The 21997-nt window shown below is 42.0% G+C and overlaps 1 protein-coding gene across 2 annotated transcripts in view; it reads right to left on the bottom strand.

Annotated features, from left to right (window-relative positions):
* The window catches only part of LOC117872653 (aromatic-L-amino-acid decarboxylase-like), a 71019-nt gene that overhangs the window by 17566 nt on the left and 31456 nt on the right, over positions 1-21997 (bottom strand). For both annotated transcript variants that reach the window (XM_034761337.1, XM_034761336.1), the window contains exons 4-7: positions 13525-13638; positions 11265-11384; positions 2815-2949; positions 925-1068 (exon numbers count right to left, since the gene is read on the bottom strand). In XM_034761337.1, the coding sequence (XP_034617228.1) occupies positions 925-1068; positions 2815-2949; positions 11265-11384; positions 13525-13638 (513 nt within the window). The remainder of the gene's footprint in view (positions 1-924; positions 1069-2814; positions 2950-11264; positions 11385-13524; positions 13639-21997) is intronic.

Consider the following 21997-nt stretch of genomic DNA (forward strand, 5'->3'; position numbering starts at 1 on the left):
CTCTGAATGAGAAAGTGCTATTTGTCCTTAGTCACTCAAAGTGACTACACTTTAAAAAGACAACTGTATTCAATCTGAAAGATCATGTAGTATGAACACTGTTCACTATGCATGAATTCTGATGGGAAAGGAAAATAATGTTAAAGTCAATAGTGGTGACTTACAGCTCATTATTGACATTTGTCATCTTATTGAAAGGTGATTCAGTCTCTCTCTCACACACACGCCGTCTGATATAGCCTCACCTTGCTGATGTTCAGGGCACACCGTGAGGCTTATTTATTTGCTAAAGTAGCATTGAGTCTGGTGGTCCAGGGAGGTGTTCTGACTGTTTGCTGATATTTAAGTTTGACATTGTGTCATTTCAGGTGTTGATTTTATTTTTATTTTATTTTTGACATGCACCTACATGCAATCCATAAACTCAAAATTAAACACAAACATTTGTGACAATTGCAGTTTGGAAGGCCAATGTAAAAAGATTATATCATCATATTTCAGGACAGAAGAAAGTCAAGATATTCACCCACATCAATCCACCTGTCTAGTCTAACATCCTCCCCCTTTTAAATGCATCTTCTCTCTCTGCTTTAGTTCTATTCAAAGCCACAGCCTCTATTTGGCAATCCATTACATACACCAGTTGCCATTTGTGCAAAGAAATGTCTCCTAAACCTCCATAATGCCTAGGGAATTAAGTTATTTTCTTTTCTTCCCTGCCCCCTTGCACCCATCTAAAAAGAAAAAAAAAGAGACTGTATGCAAAGTTCATGTACTGTGTAGAACATTCATGGAATGTTCATATTCTAACTAGTGTGCAGATCTATATGTTCCTACATTACATACAATATCATCTGGTCATCTTAAAAGTAGCCTATCAGATGCAGTAAATCCACAAGTAAGATTGTTAAAGCCAGTACTTACAAAGAATGGGATAAGACCAGCAGCTCTGTCTTCATGCAAAACTTTCTTTAGGGCTGATCCGCGAACAGTGAATTTATCATCTGAAGGGATATTTTTAATCTTCACTCCACCAATTAATCCTGCCCTTTCCACTGATGAGTGGGCCTGCAATTAAATGGGTGGACTTTAAAACATGAATCTTCCACAGAAACCTGTTTTTAATTCTAACAAACCACGTGTAATATTTTATGAGATCCACAATGCAATAGAATTGGGGTTGTCCATACTAAAATCTCTAGTCAATGAGAGTTGTGCCCTCTTATGCCAGGACTTAATTTAGCCACGGCTAAATTAGTTACAGATCCTGCTACACATGACAATATTCATTTCCCAGTATTTACTCTATGGTCTACATCCTGTATTTACTGATGTCAATGGCAAACTCCCATTTACTGCAGTGGCCCTATTTCTGCAAAATGGAATTTTCTTGAGGGACAATGGGTTTGATAAGATGCAAAGTATCTTGTGCAGGAACGCACTTGACATGCTTTTAGCTTCCCTCCACCCCCGTTTTGCACTGTGTTTGTCTATACATGCATTGTCCCCCTCACAGGAGGCTGTTTTAGTTTTTCATTCCTTTTGGATTACTGAGCAGTGGGTCACACAGGTCTGTTCTTAATGCGGAAGGAGTGGCGAGCTCAGCTTTGAAAGGTCAGCCATGTCTTAAGGCGAATCCTTCTGCAGACAGAAAATCCCCTGACCTTCAGCAGGCACGGAGGGCTGTCAGTCTCCATTTCAGATCAGCCATTTACAACAAAAAGAAAGACAAACAATGGGGCTCTGCTTAGTAGTACATTAAACTTAAGGCTCTGTGTCTGGAAATCTGCACAGCACACACTCTAGAGCTCCAAAGAGAAAAAGGACCAATTGTATCATGGCTTTTAAAAATCATCAGGATCCTTCCCCACTTCTCACATCCTAACTGTTCCCACATATGGCCTTATAATACACCCCTTCCCCACCCCCAACAAAGAGCAGGTGCCCTTTTTAAATTACATTGTTTCTTAATATACAGTGACGGTAAAGTCCAGTGAAACCTGAAGTCTGGCCATTTTAATGTGGTGTAACCAGTGGATTAGTTCAAACTAAATATCAAGCAGTGCGAACATTCCTGCTATCTCACTGACATTTAGATGATAAAATGTCATGTTTATTGGAAGAAGTGACATTACTTGGCCCCCTTTGTTAGGATTAGCAGTTTTAAAATGCAAGCACAGCTGAACTGGAAGGCCAACGTTTGCTTTCATACATGGTAGAAGTTTTTCATGATCCTGGCCATGCTGAGAATTCATAGTTTAAGTAAATCTGCTAATTACTGTTTGCGGATAGAAAACAGGGATTATGTTGGACAAACTTGGATTGATAAACTCAGATTTTAGTAAGCTTATTTTTAAACCAACTGCAGTTTTTTCAGGTACCAAGCTTGGTATGTTTATAACTCATACAGTGCAGCTTTGTGTGTGTCAACATTCAAATCAGTTAGTTTATTGGCCACACTTACTCATGTTGACTAGCACCTTATTCCACAAAGGGTATCTTCATCCACTACAATGGGATTCCTTGCAGAGTAAAATAAATACTCAGTGTGAGGAAGGGAGGCAACATTGGGCTGTTAATCTGTAACATGTAGTACAATGCTTTCACCTGTTGTTATTATTTATTGTTTGTATTGTGGTAGGGTCTACTAGTTCCAGTCATGAACCAGGACCCCAATGTGCAAGGTGCTGTACAAACACGGAATGAAAAGATGATCCCGACTCCATAGAGTTTACAATCTAAGTAATCTGTATAGCAGTGTGACTGCATTTTTCAAGTAGAGTAATTCCGAGGGTCATTTTTAGATGTCCTCACCTGATCAGATGCATAGGCCACCAACTTGCTCATGATGTCTGCCTCTGTTAATTCTGGGTTTTCTGATTGGACACGTCTGATTGTTTTTGTTCTGGCAGCAAGCAATGTAACCAAAGTAGCCTCGCTGGCACTGCCCTATGATGGAGAAGAGAGACATGGGACATAGTGAAGGAAGCCTCAATGGTACGTATTACGTGAGGGAGAATTACTGAAAACAAAATGTTGCGTGTTAAAGATCTGCCTCAGAGTGAAAGCTGTACAAAAATAAATCATACAATATGGAATCATTTGAGAACTCTTATACCACATGCATGGTAAGAAGCATTGCTGCAAGATAGACACAAATGTGCACCTAAGATTGTGTCAGAAAAACTGTATATTATGTTTAAGAAACTGTATGTGACCGTGCAATAAATTTAATCTTTGCCTCTCGTTTCCTCACTCTTCTCTTCATTTTTTTATGTTTGGGTGATTTAGGCTCCAGTCTTGGAATCAGCTCTTTACAAGCAAACCCCTGCACCTTTGTAGATCCCCACTGACATCAGTGAGCACTACCCCTGCAGCTCCCATTGGCCAGGAATGGGGAACTGTCGCCAATAGAAGCTGCAGAGGCGGTGCCCACAGAGAGGGGCAGCACGCGGAGCCACATCCCCTCCCAGGGGCTGCAGGGGCACATTGGCCCCTTCTGGGGGTGGCATGGGGCCAGGGCAGGCAGGTAGCCTGTCTTAGCCCCGGTGCGCCGCTGACTGGGAGCCACCTGAGGTAAGTGCTGCCCAGTGGGAGCCCACACCCCAACCCCCAATCTTGAGACCCCTCCCAGAGCCAGCACCCCATACCACCTCCTGCACCCCAAGCCCCTGCCCCAGCCCTTATCCCTTCTGCACCCAAACTCCCTCCCAGAGCCCACATCCCCTTTTTTCCCAGCCTGGAGCCCCCTCCTGCACCCAAACTCCCTCTCAGAGCTTGCACCCCTCCTCCCTCTGCACTCCAACCCTCTGCCCCAGGCCGAGCCCAGAGCTCCCCCACACACTCCAACCCCCCTTGGCTCCAACTCAGAGCCCACACCCCCTCCTGAACCCCAAACCCCTGCCCCAGCCTGTTGAATGTGAGTGAAAATGGGGGAAAGTGAGCAACGGAGAGAAGGGGATGGAGTGAGCAGAGAGGGGCTTCAGGGAAAGGGTGGGGCCTTGGGAAAGGGGAGGGGTAGATCCTGGGTTGCACTTAATTCAAAAAGTGATTTTGTGCGTAAAAAGGTTGGAGACCACTGTTCTACACTGTTTTCAGTACAATGTGGTAACAAGAGTACAGAATTGGACTTCAGAAAACCTGGCTTCAAGCCCTGGCTCTGCCACACATTTGCATCATCTTTAGTTACTTAAACTGTCATTTTCAAACTTGGGTGCAACACAGTCGGTCGGCCTTAGCCTCTCTGTGCCTCAGTTTCCTTCATCAATAAAATGGGTAAGAACTTGTAGAAACGTTCAGTATCTTTTAGGCACTTGCAGTATTTAAGGAGTGGTCTTGTTCCTAACTAGTTAGTTTAGGATGCTCCAATGATTAAAGCACTAGCTGGAGACTTGGCGACCTCCCACAGATTGTCTGTGTGAGCTTGGGTACAGGGCCGGATTTAGGAAGTGTGGGGCCCGATTCGAACAGTTTTGACAGGGCCCCCACAGGGATGACTAAAAAAAAAACCCCGTAAAAAAAACCCACGTGGGGCGTGTACTCACCGGGCGGCGCTCCTAGACTTTGGTGGCGGTTCCTTCACTCGCTCCGGGTCTTTGGCGGCACTGAAGGACCTGCCACCAAAGTGCCGCCAAAGTCCTGGAGCACCGCTGGGTGAGTAAAAATTAAAAAGGCGCCTCTAGCCAGGGAAGGGATTCTCTGCCACTTGCCACCCACTCTGGGCGGCCCTGCCACTGGGTGCGGGGCCCTCTTAGGCGCGGGGCCCGATTCGGGGGAATTGGTGGAATTGGCCTAAAGCCGGCCCTGCTTGGGTAAGTCACTTAGTTTCCCTTCGCCTCAGTTCTCAAATGTAGAATGGAGGTGTTGTGAGGCTAACTACAATAAAGACTGCAAAGTACTCAGATAATATGGTAACGGAGCCATATAAGTACCTAAAATAGATGGATCTTAAAATAAGTTCTGGTTTTATTAAATACACTTTATTACTAGGCATGGAAGGATGAAATGTTTATCAGTAAGTGTTGGTAAACATTAATATGACCGCATGCGTGCGTGTGCACACACACAAATATTTCCATCAATAACAGAAGTTTACAAATAGACAAAGTAAGAAGAAGGCTGTGTGAGAACTTAGAGGTTGATGTAAGGTTATTTTCTTTGTACAGTTTGACATGTGATGTTGATAATTTTTATTTTAACATTTATAAAGCATTAACTTTTTGAATTGCAAAGTCCACTGTCATGAAATAATTACTGTCTAACTCCACTATTGTTTGACCTCTCCCAAAATTTCCCACAACCATGAGAAATTAAATAGATTAAATTGAAAATGCTTAAAAATAAACAATATTATTCACTGAAATTACAAAAAGACCCAAAATTGAAATCTGCCAAACCTAGTTATAACTAGCTAATAATCACTTTTTCATAATTAAATTGATTCATGGAGAGCCTGATGAGTTGTGTAACTAATGTATTCACTTTGCTGTTAAGTCTTTTACCAACAATTCTGAAAAATATTCCCTTTGTTCTCTAGTTCCCTGGTTGTTGCTACCAAAATCATGAATTAAGGGTTTGTTTTTCCATTGCAAGGACTGTGGATTGAGTGTGTTTGTTTATTTGGGGGCTCTGTTTACTTTCAGAATTAAAATCCCTCTCTTTGCAGAAGAAACAACTTTTGTAATACACAAGTGAAATGAAGTTTTTATCTGTTTATATAGAAGGCAAAACTGAGTTGCATACGTTGCACGTTCACACAAGTTCTAGTGAGAAGGTTGCTTTCTATTCTTGCTAGTTTTAAAAGCGTTTTTTTCTTTAAAGCTACACTCTATGCTAAGTGAACAGTGATGATACCTTCCCTTTTATTGCAAGCAAACAAAGGTTGCCATGGTGAGCAGGCTCAAGAGGCGGAAGAAATATTGGCGAGAGCTGATGCTCATGTCCACCAGAACCCTGAGCTGAAATTTTTTTTCATCTTTTGGCTTTTTCAAGTGTCACCTGGTACACAGCAAGAAAGTGTTTTGTATTGATGTGGGCTTTCAAATGTAATTAACAGCCAGTTTTCACAGGCTCAGTTTATATAAAACTGCAATAATCGTTTGGTGTTTGCATCAGGAATGATTGGCAGCCTCACATTCACGTTATCTTTGCCAAGCCCTCTCTTACTTGTATCATTATTGTTTCAAGAGCGAGAGGATCAGCAGCACAAATTGCCTCATCTCAAGCGGCAGCACGAAGCTCACTTTCAATTCCTAAATTTGAACGATCCTTGGTATCTTACAAAATTACAGGCCATCAAGTGATGTCAGTTGGGAAGGGCGACATTTGCTGCTGATAAACAACAGGCATAATTGCCTGCTGTCATCAGAACAAAATTGATGCTGTGGAGACCCATGAAGAAAGGTTGGTTTCATGTACATGCAAAACCCAGAGTCATCCTAATGTAAATACTCCTAGCACAATTACGGCACTGGGGTTGGAATGGAATAACTCTGAATTTACACTGGTGTAAGTGAGGACAACACAGTTGAGCCGAAAATCTTGACCGTCTTTAAGTAGTTGTGTTAGGTATGTTTTTGACTGAGGAGATCTTATGACTAGATACTAGTGAGTTTGAAGGGAGAACAAGCATTAATGGAGAAGCTTCTGAAACACAAACACACACATACAAACCAGCAGATCTATCCCTGTATGAGGCATTCATTGCTGTCTGGATTTTGTTTGTTTGTTATATGGGAAATGTAACCAATATTCATTTAGCAGGTCAACTTTTAAATAGATTTTTGCCTTTTGCTGCACTGGAGTTTTAGTCTGCTAATTGGATTATTTAATTTCATTATACCTTTCAGTTTCCAATTATAAACAGCTTCATTTTAGTTCTACATATTTCATTTTATTGCATAAAGTGTATTTATTAAAATCATATTTGTTTCTTTAACAAATGCTCCTGTCAGTGGACTTTCTACTATACTCTGCTCTGTTAGATATGGTGGACACACTTGTATACTCTCTTCTATTACTATACTTATGGTGCTCTTCTTCTTTGATAAGAGGTGGACATTTTAGAAATAGCCTCTAACAAAATGTTGAATGTTTTTGAGTGAAGTTTAAGGAAAACCTTTTCAACCCTTTTCACAGAGCTTTAGTGTTCATAATTAGGACTCAAAATCCTCATGTAGGTTCAACTTGAAGTTGTTCTTCACTCCCAAATGCTAAAGTACCATGTATCATTACTGCATGGCATTAAACAGTTGCTGTGTCTGCCAGTTAGTCTGTGGCAAAAATAGCAAGTTCCATTCCAAGAGAAATTCCAATATTTTTCCATTTGTTTTTACCTTGCATTGGAACACACAGTTGAAATAAAAGTTTTCATGAAATGGAAAGTTCCAAAAATTTTCCATTCAAAATATTTTGTTTTGACATTTCCTGTCAAAATAAAATATTTCAGCATCCCTGGATCAAAATGGCTCATTTCATTTTGTTGGTCTGAATAAAAACATTTAATTTCATACTAGTTTGACAATAGTCTGTGTCCCCCGAGTAGATACGGTGCTTCCTAGAAGTTGTAGTACAAGTGCCTCATGCTTCCTTTCTCCTCTGTGGGCTAGGTTCCCTGGCCAAATTACATCCCAGGATGTACCGTGGAATCACGTGATTCCCATGATGGACCATGTCTGTTTAACCAGAAGAGGAGATTTCATTGCATCATGGGGTATGTAGTCCAACCAGAGAGCTCAGCTCAAAGAACAGGGGCATGAGGCACCCATGAAAAAATTCAATTATGCTGAAATCACATATAATTCAAAAAACATTTCAAACAGAAAAATCCCAACCAGCTCTACACCCCATGTTGTAACCATTGTACCTCCAGGGCTGTCAATCTATCACCTTTCACCTGCACTAAATTCACCTTCATTTAAAATCACCACCAACAAAAAAGCCATAATTTGCCTCAGAGGTGCCTGGATTTTTAAATGGTGGGGGAAGTGATTAAAATCTGGATTATTATGGAGAAGCACTAGTCTTTCCACAGGCTAGGCTGAAGCTAGCTTTCCAGCTGTGTTCACTCTAAGCTGTGCGGCTGGGTGGCTGCCCAGGAGACATTCAAGTGCCACACAGTTGATTAGCAGAGCTGCGCACATCCGGCAGTGTGTGTTCAGGTGCCCCTCCTCCCACTGCTTTGCAGCCACGTTGCTCCTGCAGCTGTTCCCGGGACTCTCCTGCTGGCTGTGCAGAGGAGGAAGGGTGAGGGGGGTGCTGATGTCAGGGTGTCCCCCTCCCCCCGCCCCTGTACCCCATCTCCACAGACCTGGGAAGGGGGGACAGCCTGGCTCAGGACTCAGAGCTGCTGCGATCTGAGATCTGAATGACTCAAGCCTCTGGCGATGAGTGAGTGCCTTTCTTAAAGAGACTGTGCATGGTCTCTGAGACTTCCCCAGCAGCCAGCTCACAGTCACGCACGCACACACACACACACACACAGTCTCTTTCATACTCACCTCCCAACACATACTTGTATTACTGTTGTTGTTATTTCTTAGTATTTCCTGCAATGCACATATATTCTCTGTAATTTTATTCTTTCAAAGTGTGTTATTTTAGTGTTTTGACTGGTCTATGCATTTCATAATTTTCATTTCTCTTACTACTCAAAGAATTAAATTTAAGTGTGAGTTCTAAAATGCCTAACCTGTCCTGGCTGGAGTAATTATCCACATGGTAACTTTTAAAAAACTATATATTATATCTACTTTTTTTGTTTCTACTGGTCGTGCACATCTGCACATAACTTGGTGTGCATAACAAAATTTATTCCGCACATAGATGGAAAAAATTAGAGGGAACATTGCTTTTCAGTGCAATTTTTTTAACCATACCCTAATGTCATGAAGTAAACATTAATTTTCAGGCATACATGTGGGATCTTATGCCAGAGTAGAATTTTCCTGGAGAGCTTGTGGCAGGTTGAATGAAGCATTTGTGAGATAGGAGTGTTAAAAATCAAAGCAAAAAAACCCCCTTGTTTTTTCACTTTTTGGGCATCTAGCCATGCTACCCCTCCTCCCTGCAATCATATCTGAAAAAAATAAATTGAGCAAGAAACTCCCTTTTTTGGTTTTGTTCTGTTAGCTACATTGAGAACTGCTTCCTTTGACATGCAAGGCTTTGATTTAGTTATTAAAAGTAGTTTCTGTGTACATTAGGAATCTCATACCACTTGGATGTCAGTTTGCTAGCGCCCATATCAGAGTTCCTATATCCTGTGAGTTGTGGAAGGGCTATAATCCTCCTTTTTTACAGATGAGGAAATGGAGGCACAGAGAGACTAAGGCTGTCTCTACACTGGAGCTGAAGATGTAATTTCCAGCTCAGGTAGAGATACCCATGCTAGCTCTGATCAGGCTAGCGTGCTAAAAATAGAAACATAGCTGCTGCGGTGGGACGGGCTGAGTATAGTTCCATCTGAAACCCAAGAAGGGTATTTGGGCATCTAGCTATGCTGCCACAGCTATACTGCTATTTTTAGCATGCTAGCACACAAGTAAGTCTAGCTCTAGTAGAGAGATACTCTATGTGATTTGTCCAAGGTCATCCAGGGATTCTGTGGCAGAGCCAGGAAGTGACCCCAAATTTCTTGACTCCCAGTCCACTTTCCTACTGACAAAGCCATCCTTCCTCATATGTCAGATCTTGTAGGAGAGTCTAGATATCATGGGAGAAGTGTGTGCCCTATTGGATGGAGAAGAAGGATGGGAGACAAGTACTTCTGAGTTTTGTTACCACTTTGCCACACTATGTAACTTTAACATTACTTGGATTTACACAGCACCTTTTACTAATGGATCTCAAAGTGCTTGAGATGTATTCATTGTGTCTCAAAATCCTCCCGCGGCAGGTAAATTTACAGATACAATTTACAGATGGGAAAACTGAGACTCAGGTAGGTTAAGTGACTTGCCCTAGGCCACAGAGTGAGTCAGTGAGAGAGAGAGAGAGCGAGCGCCTGGTTAAAACTCCCAAACCAATGCATAGTCTGCTAAATCAGTGCTCCCCCCACCTCACCAAGTTAATCATTTAATCCCTCATTGTCGGTTTCCCCGTATACGTAAAGTATACATATAAGGATGCACAGCTAGGAGGAGAAGAGAACAACAGTGCATTGGGGAGAGCCAGCCTCATATCGGCATGCTGTCACCTTTCACACGGCGAGGACTTAGTGCAGACAGAGTGAGAATTGCTAGACAAAGAAAGCTAAGGGTAGTGTTTAGTTTGGTGTTTGCTTGAGCTAAAGGTAGCAACTCTAGGACTGTCCAGAGTCAAGTTTCCAAGCTAAGAAATATATATCAGGGTGTCACTGAGCTACACTTTAATATAAACTGCCCAATAAAGAAAAGTCTCAGCTTAAAAAAAAAAAACCTCTGCAAGATGGAGTTAAGGGTGTAAATACAGTAGCCATAACAAAATAAAATCTTTAAGGCTTTATAGTTCAAAGGTAAGGTTACACTTGATAATGAGAAAACACCAGATTGTATAAGAGTGCAAAGTTCAGGTACCCTAAACAATTACAACTCATCCTTCATATACCTGTCCACTCTCCATCCTGAAATCTTGAGATTTCTTAGGGTATGTCCACACTGCAGCTGGGAGGTGTAATACCCATCTTGGGTAGATGTACATATGCTAGCTCTGATCAAGCTAGTGCACTAAAAATAGCTGCGTGACTGCAGCGATAGGATAGTCACTCAAGTACAATCTCATCTGAGATCCTAGGTTCGTATTTAGGCATCATTTAGGTATTTAGGGAACAAACTCCCAGTCGAGCTTCCTAATACACTTCCCTTCATGTCGGACACTGAAAATGTTATGACCCTGTCTCCTCCTATTTATTCTATGAAATGTGGTGGTCAAGAGACTATATGCCGATATTTAATTGGAGGGATGTTTGTTGCATGAACTTGACTTTGTAAATGAATTAGGACCCTTTCCAATTCCCACTGAAGTAAAGGGGAAAATTTCCATTGCCTTCATTGGGTGCAGAAGGATGTTGATCTCTTAGTTGTAAGTAATAATCACATGCAAAGTTTCTCTGTATAAAGGCTTATGCTCATTCTTACAGCCTGTCTCTGTTTCTATTAAATCTGAAGGGGTTCAACAAAGCAGAAACACTTTGATTTTCCCTTTGTTAGTGCTTTGGTTTGAAGGCTTTATTAAACAATGAAGACATGCACGTTCACTGCGCGGTCTGTTTTCTCATTCTGTCTTACCTGAATGACTCCTCCACCTTCTCCGTCCTTCCCAGCTAAAAACTCTTCAGGCAAATTAATCATCTTTCCCAGCCAATCCAGCATGACTGTCTCCAGCTCTGTGCAAGCAGGACTTGCAGCCTATATTGGGGAATGAAACAATGGGAATAAACCAACTACAGTGGCTTGCCTTTTAAAATTTAACTTTTACCAACAGTTGCCAAACACTGGTCTCTGAGGATATGTCTCTGGAACCTGGGCTTGTGGACTTAGTGTTTCCAAGTCCATGCTTGAGCATCCACAGTGCATTGCAAACTTGAGTTTACAGTTGCCAGACGCAGGTCTCACAGCTGTGCTATTGTGTTCATACTGCACTACACAGACCTTCCGACTTGGGTCTGTGGCTTGACCTGAGTCCACACTGCAAAATGACAGGGCTTGGATTGAAGTCTTAACGGGACTCATGCTCTGATCCATCCCTGTAGCAGGGTCCTAGGACCTGGTTCTTGAGTGCTCGCTGACCTGAGTCAGACAGATTTGTGTGTGGATGGAAGGGTGAGGGGGTGGGGGCTGGGCTCAAACCTGCATCAAAAACTGGGCTGAGTGTGCAGTGCAAACATACCCTGGAGACCCCACAAGTATTTCCCTACACTTAGATTAGGAGAGCTAATTTACGTCCCTGTGTTCTGCCCAACCTGGCACATTGTACAGATCATGGAAGCAAGCTGCAGAGGAGGTAGCGCTCACATGAGGGGGTGACCATACTTTACTCCTCCTACATACTAAAAGATCAATGTACCATATTCTTACTTACACACATGACTGTCAAATGTCAAACTAAGGGTCTGCTTCTGACACACTTACTCACTTAGTGCCTTACTCTGAATAGTCTCTCTGACATCAATTTTTAAAATAATCCCTCAAACCAAAACAAAACAGTCCACTACACACACAATTCTCCTCATGGGGAGAGGATGAGAAAGAGAGTGAACCATATGTGACAGATATTAGCTACATCACTTATTGCACTAATGGAAGGTGCTCAGATACTATGGTCATGAGGAAGGTACAAGAACAAATATAGACTAGGATACTGTTCTCTGTGAATAAGAGTGGCAGAATGGGTCCTAATGCAGTACCCTAGTTTCTCACAGCTGGATGGTAACTGCTGAATGAAGATGTATTAGATCACTTCATTGTTTATTTTAATTTGTAAGTGAATTGTGGCGCTGTGAAAGCTCCCAGGCTGATAGTGCAGGAGGGTGAGATCCTCATTGTATCTGCAAATCAGGTAGAACAAAGGCAGCGATGCAGGTTTTGCCAGGCGGCCTGGCCATATTGTTTTAGTTCTGTCTGAGAAGACCACTCCTAGGGCTGAGAGAGTAATGTAATTTCTTTGGCCTCACACATTGCCAATCATGATGATGATTTTTTTAGTGTGGCCATTTTCCCAGTGAGAACTGAATGAATTCATCAACTCTTGTCACATAGGCCAGCAAACAACCATTTTGTCACTAACAACTTCCAGTCCCTGCTGATTTGGGCTGAATTCAAGTGAGTGATCTAGGGTTGAAAGGCTCAATAAACCATTAGCAATCCATGGAGACATCCAGTCCCACCAGTGATTTTATTTTAACACGGGAGCCTGTATTTCCCTCTATCACCACTCAGCTTGGAAAACCTTATCTTCAGAATAAAATATTGTTTTGAAGAACACTTAGTTTAAAAGTAACTTCACTTTAGAATTTTTTTAAATGAGTTGTTATTTGTGACACCTAAAATGAATATATATGAAAGAGATTAGAAGAAAACAAATATTTTTCTGTTTACATTGTGTTTCTGACAGGATTTTTGGTATAGTCATTTCACTATTACCGCCTATATTGTCAATTAATTACTCTCTGTCCCCTATTGCTGTCACATAGAAACAACATTTTTTTAAAATAATAGGATATTGTGATGGTAAAACTACTGAGAGCTCATTTTTGTGACTGGTGGTGTCCTTTTAGAAAACGAGAATAGACAGTGTTTCCCCCCATTTTATCACTATCCAAAAGATGGGGGCTGGGGGCGGTAGAAAGTTTTCATAGGTTGCAGGTCATTATCAGAGTCATTCCATAGTTGTTATGAAACATTTATGCTCATGAGTAACTTTTCCTACGTGAGTAGCCCCATTGACTTCAGTATGGACTGCTTACCCCAAGTAAAATTATTCACATGCTTAGGTCTTTGCAGGATAGGCCTTTGTGCTGTACAGCAACATCTGCCATGATCAACTTACCCAGGAGAAGCCAATGCATCCTATGCCACCAGACAATATATCAGCAAGAAGAGCTGGGAAGGAACTGGCTGTAGGAAAGTAGGCAAAAAAGTATGGACTGTGCCAGTGGGTCACCTGTGTTGGACAAGAAATGTCACTGTTAATGATCATAATGGTACACTCAGACATCAAGGAAACTGTCCTGTTTTCAGTATATGTTCAAGATTATCAAGGACAGTAGGGATTAGGGTTCAGAGACCTGGACTCCACAGAATCATAGAAATATAGGGCTGGAAGGGACCTTGAGAAGTCAGCAAGCCCCCTGCACTGAGGCAGGACCAAGTAAACCTAGACCATCCCTGGCAGGTGTTCATCTGATCTTTTTTAAAGCTCCCAGTGAGGGGGATTCCACAACCTCCCTTGGAAGCCTAATCCAGAGTTTAGCTATGATCATAGTTATAAAGTTTAGTTTTTCCTAATATCTAACCTAAATCACCCTTGCTACAGGTTAAGTGCATTACTTCATCACCAACAATTCATCATTATGTTCTTTATAACAGCCCTTAACATATTTGAAGACTGTTATCAGGTTCTCCTAGTCCCTTAGTCTTTTTTTTTTTTTTTTCCTGAAGCTTAAATGTGTCAAGATCAGGTCAAGAAAATGTTGTCTGAAAAGCCTGTTCTGGCCAGTCCAGATTTTGACAAAATGTTTCAGCTCTATAGAGATGCATCAGACATTGGGCTAGGTGATGTTTTAATGAAGTCAGGGGAAGTAACAAAACACCCCATTGCTTTCTTAAGCAAGAAACTGCTACCCACTGAGCAGAACTACTCTCGTGGAAAAGGAATGTTATGCCATAATGTGGGCAGTCAAGCAGTTACAGCCCTATCTTTTTAACAGGAAATTCGGGGTACTAACTGACCATTCTCCAGTAGTCTGAGGACACAGAACCAAAGGCATTAATACACTAGAGCATCAAAAATCTGACATGGAGATTGTACATATTAAGGAGAAAGAAAATATTGCGGCTGATGCCTTCTCCGGGCAGGAGGGTTCTAACCCACTGCATATGGTTCAGCCAGGGGCTGATCCTACTGCAGTTTTGTAAGGGGGGAGGTGTGATCCTAAGCACTTCTGTATTCAAACCTTACACACGATTTCAATGATGTTTATACAAAATGTGCCTTATAAGGTGCCATTTGAAAACAAACAACACATTGGTAACATTGCTCTATAGCCAAAATGCTTCTGAAATAAATGTAGTCAAACTTTACTAATTCTGGGTCACTGAGAACGAAAATGATGCTTAAAACTGTTGATTGGCTCTAGTTTTCAAGATATGCTATTGGGTCAGTATATACGACCCTTGACTTGGGAATGGCGGAGGATAAGTGAGTTATAAAGGGAAGGGATCTCAATTTAAACCAGAAATGACTAAAATACATCTTTGACTGGATCTATGAATAAATCTATGACTGGGTTTGGACAGTACTTGCTTTTTAGGCAAAACAATGAATGATGCAATCTGAAGCTGGTATTGCGTCATACATGATCTGAATTGCATCATGTTATTCCTAGAAGTCATGAATGATGCAATCATAACGAAGCTTACATCACTCTGCTGAACAAATTGCCCTATATCAACTCTAGAAATCATACAGTGTCATGCTCTCTTATTTGTCAGTGTTTGATTTTGCAAAGGGACACATTTCTGTTTAGCCAAAGTGAGCAGAGATGCCTCGAACTTGTGTGAACAGTGCAGATAACTTCTGCTATGTTTGTGGTGAAGTGACTTTTGCATCACAAAAGTACAGTATAGCCACTATGGTTAAGAAAGCCTATCACTATTATTTTGGCTGCAAAATTGGAGATCAGGACAAGAGGTGGGCCCCACACATATGCTGCAACACTTGTGCAACAAATCTTCGCCAGTGGTTGAACAGGAAAAGGAAATCTATGCCTTTTGCAGTGCCAATGATTTGGAGAGAGCCAACAGATCATACCAGCAATTGTTACTTCTGCATGGTGCCTCCAGTTGGGAAAGGTGTGTCAAAGAAGAAAAAGTGGACTGTGCATTATCCAAACATTCCATCAGCTATACGTCCAGTACCCCATGGAGAAGGACTGCCGGTTCCTGATGCACTAGAATCATTCTCACTTGAGTCAGACGAGGAAGAGGAAGAGGATGAAACTTCTGGTCCTGAACCACCAATGTCACAGGACCCACATTTTCTCCCATCCTCCTCCTCTGAACCACACCTCATAACACAAGGTGAACTGAATGACCTTGTCAGGGATTTGGAACTACTCAGTAAGGCAGAGCTGTTGGGCTCCAGACTACAGCAGTGGAATCTCCTGGCAGGTGATGTTAGGGTTTCCATGTTCCGCGACCGTCAAAAGGATCTTGTCCCATTCTTCTTCATGGAAGGTGATCTTTTAGCCTGCAACAACATCGATGGTGTGACGGCAGCCCTCAACATAGTTCACGATCCAGATGAGTGGAGACTGTTCATTGATTCATCGAAGACGAGTCTTAAAGCTGTTTTACTGCATAATGGCAATGTTTTGCCATCAATTCCAGTTGGTCATGCAGTCCATATGAAGGAAACCTATGACAACATGAAACAACTTTTGAGATGCATAAACTATGACCAACATCAGTGGCAGCTTTGTGGTGATTTAAAGGTTGTTGCTCTCTTGCTTGGTCTGCAGACTGGATACACAAAGTACTGCTGTTTTCTCTGCGAATGGGATAGTCGTGCAAGAGATTCCCACTACATCAAGAAAGATTGGCCACTCCGACAGTCATTGGAGCCTGGGAGGAAAAGTGTTCAGCATCCACCACTTGTTGAATCAAGCAAGATTTTGTTACCACCCTTACACATCAAGCTGGGTCTGATGAAGAACTTTGTCAAGGCCATTGACAAAACACAAGCAGCTTTCAAGTACCTCCGTGGAAAATTTCCAAGGTTAAGTGAAGCTAAGATAAAGGAAGGTGTCTTTGTTGGTCCTCAGAGTCGTGAACTTCTTCGAGATGATGCATTTGACCATGCACTGCGTGGCAAGGAAAAGACGGCATGGAAAGCCTTCCAGTTAGTGGCAATAAATTTTCTCGGAAACAACAAGGCAGACAACTACAGGTTGTTGTTGGAAAACCTCCTCAAGGCATACAAAAGCTTTGGTTGCAACATGTCACTAAAGATACATTTTTTGCACTCTCACCTAGATTTTTTTTCCACCGAACTGTGGAGCAGTGAGCGACGAGCACGGCGAGCGATTTCACCAGGACATTGCAACAATGGAGAAACGCTATCAGGGCAAATGGAGCCCATCAATGCTTGCAGACTATTGCTGGACAGTGACAAGAGATGCTCCATTTAATGAATACAAGAGACAAGCCAAGAAGCACCGAGTAGACACTAAATAGGACTACACTATGTACATAATAGTTTTTTGCCTTTTGTTTCATAATCAATTTTATTTATATAACCCTTTTGCTGATTTTTAAAGTGTTACATAAACAGGACAGGTGAACTATTATCATGTAAAGCAACCATAAACACATGAAAAGACCTAGCTTTACAATTTATGATTAAAACTGTACTATCTACACAATATACATAGACATAAAATGTAAAAACTTAAATATCTTAGAAACAGTAGCCAATCAGTTGTTTTAATTGTCATATTTGAATTCAGCACATCAAAATACATAATAAAAAGCACACTTTATCTCTGAAGCAGACGACTTCTCAAAAATTGTAGACCAGTGTAATTAATAATATTGTAAAATGCACATGTTAACTTTCTATATGATGTTATGAATTCCCTCTGTATAATGTCACTGGAAAATATTTAAGACTAAGAGAGCCCAGCCTAGGTAAAGGTGATAGGATAAGACAAGTCTGACCTAGACAAGGGAATGGGAGTTTACTTCCATTTCCATATTAGCCATAAACAGAGCTATCAAGCTGAACCAGCAGGAGTTGTCTCGAGCCCGAATACGAGAGACGGAGAATTAAAATGGCTCCTGCACCCCATGGAGATACTGGAGATTGAATCCAATGAGACCTTCCTAACTTTGAGAACGAAGACAATTCTTTGGAAATATAAAGGACATGGAGAGAGTCCATCTTTATTTTTCACCTAAGACAACAAGGGAAACCAGCACCTCATACTTCTGTGAAAGGCCCTAGTAGACTGTCAGCCATGCTGGACAAAGAATAATTGGTGAGAGAAACTGTCTTAAACAAACAAAGACTACTTTGCTAGATTAAATTTTAGACTCTTCGATGCATGTTTTCACTTTTACTTGCTTGCAACCATCTCTACACCTTTATCTCTTATTTGGCATCACTTAACTTATGTCCTGTTGTTAATAAACTTGTTTTATTTTAATCTAAACCAATTCAGTGCTGTGTTTGAATGGAAGGAATAGTGAACTTCAGTTAATGTGGAGAACAGTGAGTACTGACTCATGGAAGGAGTAAATTAATTAATTAATTTTCTGAGTGGTCCAGGAAAGGTCCAAACACCACAGAGCAGGCTGTTCGGGGGAAATCTGGGACTGGACATGTGCTTGGGGTCACACCTGCCAGGATTAGCCACGGCTGGTGGAAACCAGGGTGGGACTGGTGTGTTGTGGCAGGCTCCTGGGGTCAGAGCACTGACTCAGGGCTGCACGGCACACAGGTACTTGGGATACTGCACGTTTATCTGGTGGCTGTTGGTGTCCAGGCTGTGAGCCGCAGTAGCGGAGTACTTAAGGCACCCAGAGTTACAGGGCAGGCAGTGACACAACCCCTGGATTGCCCCCCAAAATACCTTATAGCAATTTCATCTAGACCACATTTTCCTAGTTTGCTTATGAGAATGTCATGTGATACTATATCAAAAGCTTACTAAAAACCAAGATATATCACATCTACTGCTTCCCCCTATCCACTAGGCCAGTAACCCTGTCAAAGAAGGAAATTAGGTTGGTTTGGCATGATTTGTTCTTGCCAAATCCATGCTGGCTATTCCTTATAACCCTATTATCCTCCAGATGCTTACAAACTGATGGTTTAATAATTTAGTCCAGTATCTTTCCAGGTATTGAAGTTAGGGTGTCTGGTCTATAATTCCCAGGTCCTCTGAGATTTTTTTTTTCCATTTCCCTCCTTTCTTAATTTAGAAAGAAAAATCTCAGGTGAATTTAATGCCTCTGAAAGCTTCTGGAGACCGAAGTCCTCTCTTTATCCACAAGACAGGAACAGCATGGGCAGTGGCAATGTGCGCTTACCTACACTGCCCCAGCAAGGTGACTCAGCTCTCACTTCTAGGGGTGAATTTTAGAGAAATTAATTCCTTATGTTAATTAATTCCCTGACCTCACTGCTGAGACTGACTGTCAGCAATGTTTCCAGTTAGTGCTTGTTAAGGCCATATAAATCTAAACAACAAAAATTCTCCCTTTTGTTTCTGTCCATAAAGCTCTTTCCCCAAACCCTAAAGTTACTAACAAAAATCCAAACATTTCAAACATCAAATCTGGCACTACAATTTCTCACTACAAAATGAAACAACCTTTGAGGTATCCAATATGCTATACCTCTATATAAAAAACTGCAGTCCTGATTCAAGTTAATTGTACAATTGGTAGAACATATAATTTTTCAGAGACCAACGCTGTATTTGGAAACAGTACCATATTAATTTGCAACAACGGTATTAACAATTAACTTATGTCACCACTGTAAACACTCCGCTAGCAATTCCTAAAAGAGTCTATGTGATATAGGGCACTACTGTTGTAAATCTTATTAGGTTCAAATTACAAATGAGTAAGGTACAATACCAAAGTCTAATGTGTTTTGAAAGTACTGTGATAATAAACGCTTAGTAAAGAATAACACTCAAATCCAAGATAAGAACAAATATAAAGAAACATTTTTAGAGCATTATACAGAATAAGAGCTAAAACTCACCAGAATGTCTACAAAATCTTCCAGTGGTTGGCAGCCCAGAAGTCTCTGATTTATTTGGAGAATATTCTCCTGATACACTGTTTTAAAATGTTGGTAACTATGCCTGGTCTCCTACCACAGAGTTGGGCTCTACTTCTGAAATAGGAGAATGGTGATAGCATTACTCACCATTCTTGTAACCTCTTTCCTTGACCTCTTTCCTTGACCCCTTTTGGGTTTTCCAATATTTAACTGATTCATTGCATATAAAGAATAATCTCACTTTCCTTCACCCAAATCCTCAGACCGGCACTGTCATTAATGATATGATCATGGTGGACAGGAGCTGTCTGAATTTGTGAGGAGTTAGGGGCATTGGAAACATTGTTACACAGGGCCATCCAAATCTGAAAAAGCGAACTATGGCCTGACTTTTCAGTTGTTAATAATGTAGGGTTGTGTTTAAGAATTCCTTCAGTTGGAGTTGGGAGTGCTCAGAACTTGGGAAAATCAGGCCCAGGCTGTCTCAAACTGGGGCATCCAAAAACCAAAGTCACTAGCCTCTTCTGACGTTTTTAGTCTTAGGCCTGGTCTACACTAAAAAGTTAGGTCGAAGGAAGCTGCTTTAACTCAATCTGTTAATATATGTGTCTACACCACCGGGCCCTTTACACCGACTTAAATCGCCTCTAATGTCGACTTCTGTAATCCACCTTTGCGAGAGGCGTAGCGCTTAATTCGATTTTCATGGGTCGACTACAAGGTGGTGCAGATGCAACGTTGTGTAATTCGACTTAATTGGCCTCCAGGTGGTGTCCCACAATGCTCATCTGTGACCACTCTCGAGATCATTCTCAACTCTGCTGCACTGCAGCCAGGCACACAGGAAACAGCCCCTCCTCTGCTAAAGCCCTGGGAATTTTTGATTTCCTATTTCCTGTTTGATCAGCCTTGGGAGCATGTCAGCTTGAGCACAGTTGATCATGGAGACTACACGCCCCAAACACACTCCAGCCTGGTCTGCACAGGAGGTGGTGGATATCATCGCTGTGTGGGGAGAAAAGTCTGTGCAGGCAGAGCTCCGATCCAGCAGAAGAAACGCTGACATCTATGCAAAGATCGCTCGTGGAATTGGGGAGAAGGGCTACATGAGGGACACACAGCAGTGCCATGTGAAAATAAAAGAACTTCTCTGAACGTACCAGAAGGCAAAGGAGGCAAACAGTCTTTCTGGTGCTGAACCCCACACATGCCGGTTCTACGACGAGCTGCATGTGATTCTTGGGGGTGACCCTACCAGCACCCCCACAAGCAACGTGGACACCTCACAGGTATGTGAGTCTAAGGACAACAAGGAGGATGATATGGTGGATGAAGAAGAGGCAGAGGACAAGAATGGGAGACAGGCAAGAGGTGGGAGGAGGGATAGCTCAGTGGTTTGAGCATTGGCCTGCTAAACCCAAGATTGTGAGTTCAATCCTTGAGGGGGCCATTAGGGATTTGGGGCAAAATCAATACTTGGTCCTGCTAGTGAAGGCAGGGGTCTGGACTCGATGACCTTTTGGGGTCCCTTCCAGTTCAAAGAGATAGGTATATCTCCATATATTATATTACACATTCTCCCAGGAAACATTTTTAACCCTGGAGCCCCTGTGGGTCGCAGGACATCACAGTAGCCAACCGTGATGCCAGGGAAGACACCTCTGGTGAGTATACAGTTACAATCAAAGCCCAGTTAAACTTTAGCAGGCACACACATTTGGTGGTATTGCATGTTTACTGTAAAGAAAAAGCGAGGTGCTGTGGTTCTCTGCTTACAAAAGGCCGCTCCAGTTACGCAAAGGAAAAGACTGTTTATGTGGACTGGGATAGCCTGGGAATCCTCCATGGATATCTCTAGGAAACTTTCATGGAGCTACTCTGCAATCCTTTTTTCTGGGCAGGGCAACTCCTAAATTAATTCTGCTGGCATCATTGTGGTACACAGCATAGCAGCATAAGGACTGGGTCTATACGCAGACACTTGCAGCATCTCCTTCCTTTCCACCTCTGTTACCCTCAGGAGATTATCACATCACATAGGGTTCCCTAGGGGAAACAGGGGAAGTTCTCATTAAAAATGCTCTTACAAAGAAAAAAAAAAAAAAAAAAAAGGGCATGTAGCCCCCAACCACCCCCCTCCCCCACACACACTCTGGATCTCCAAACCATGAGGCCACTAATGTGCCTTTATTGTGCTCGGTATGAGTTGGCAAGTAGTTTAAAATGGCTGATAGGGGACTGGGCCCAACGTGAGAGATTCCGCAATTTAGGAGTGAAAACGTTCCCCCCCAACGCCAGTTCATAAACAGCTTGCCGTGATGCTATAGGGAAGGGCCATTGTTCAACTAGCTACCTCTGTTCCCGACATGAGCCTGCCATAAATTTCATTAAAAGTGTTTACCCAGGGGAGCACACTCATCATGGCTGGAGCAGCAAAACAGCACAGTGAATGGTTACAGATTCTGATTATGTTATGGCTTGCACCTAGTGTAATAAGAGGGGT

Source organism: Trachemys scripta, chromosome 2 (assembly GCF_013100865.1).
Source record: "Trachemys scripta elegans isolate TJP31775 chromosome 2, CAS_Tse_1.0, whole genome shotgun sequence".
Taxonomy (NCBI): Eukaryota; Metazoa; Chordata; order Testudines; family Emydidae; genus Trachemys; species Trachemys scripta.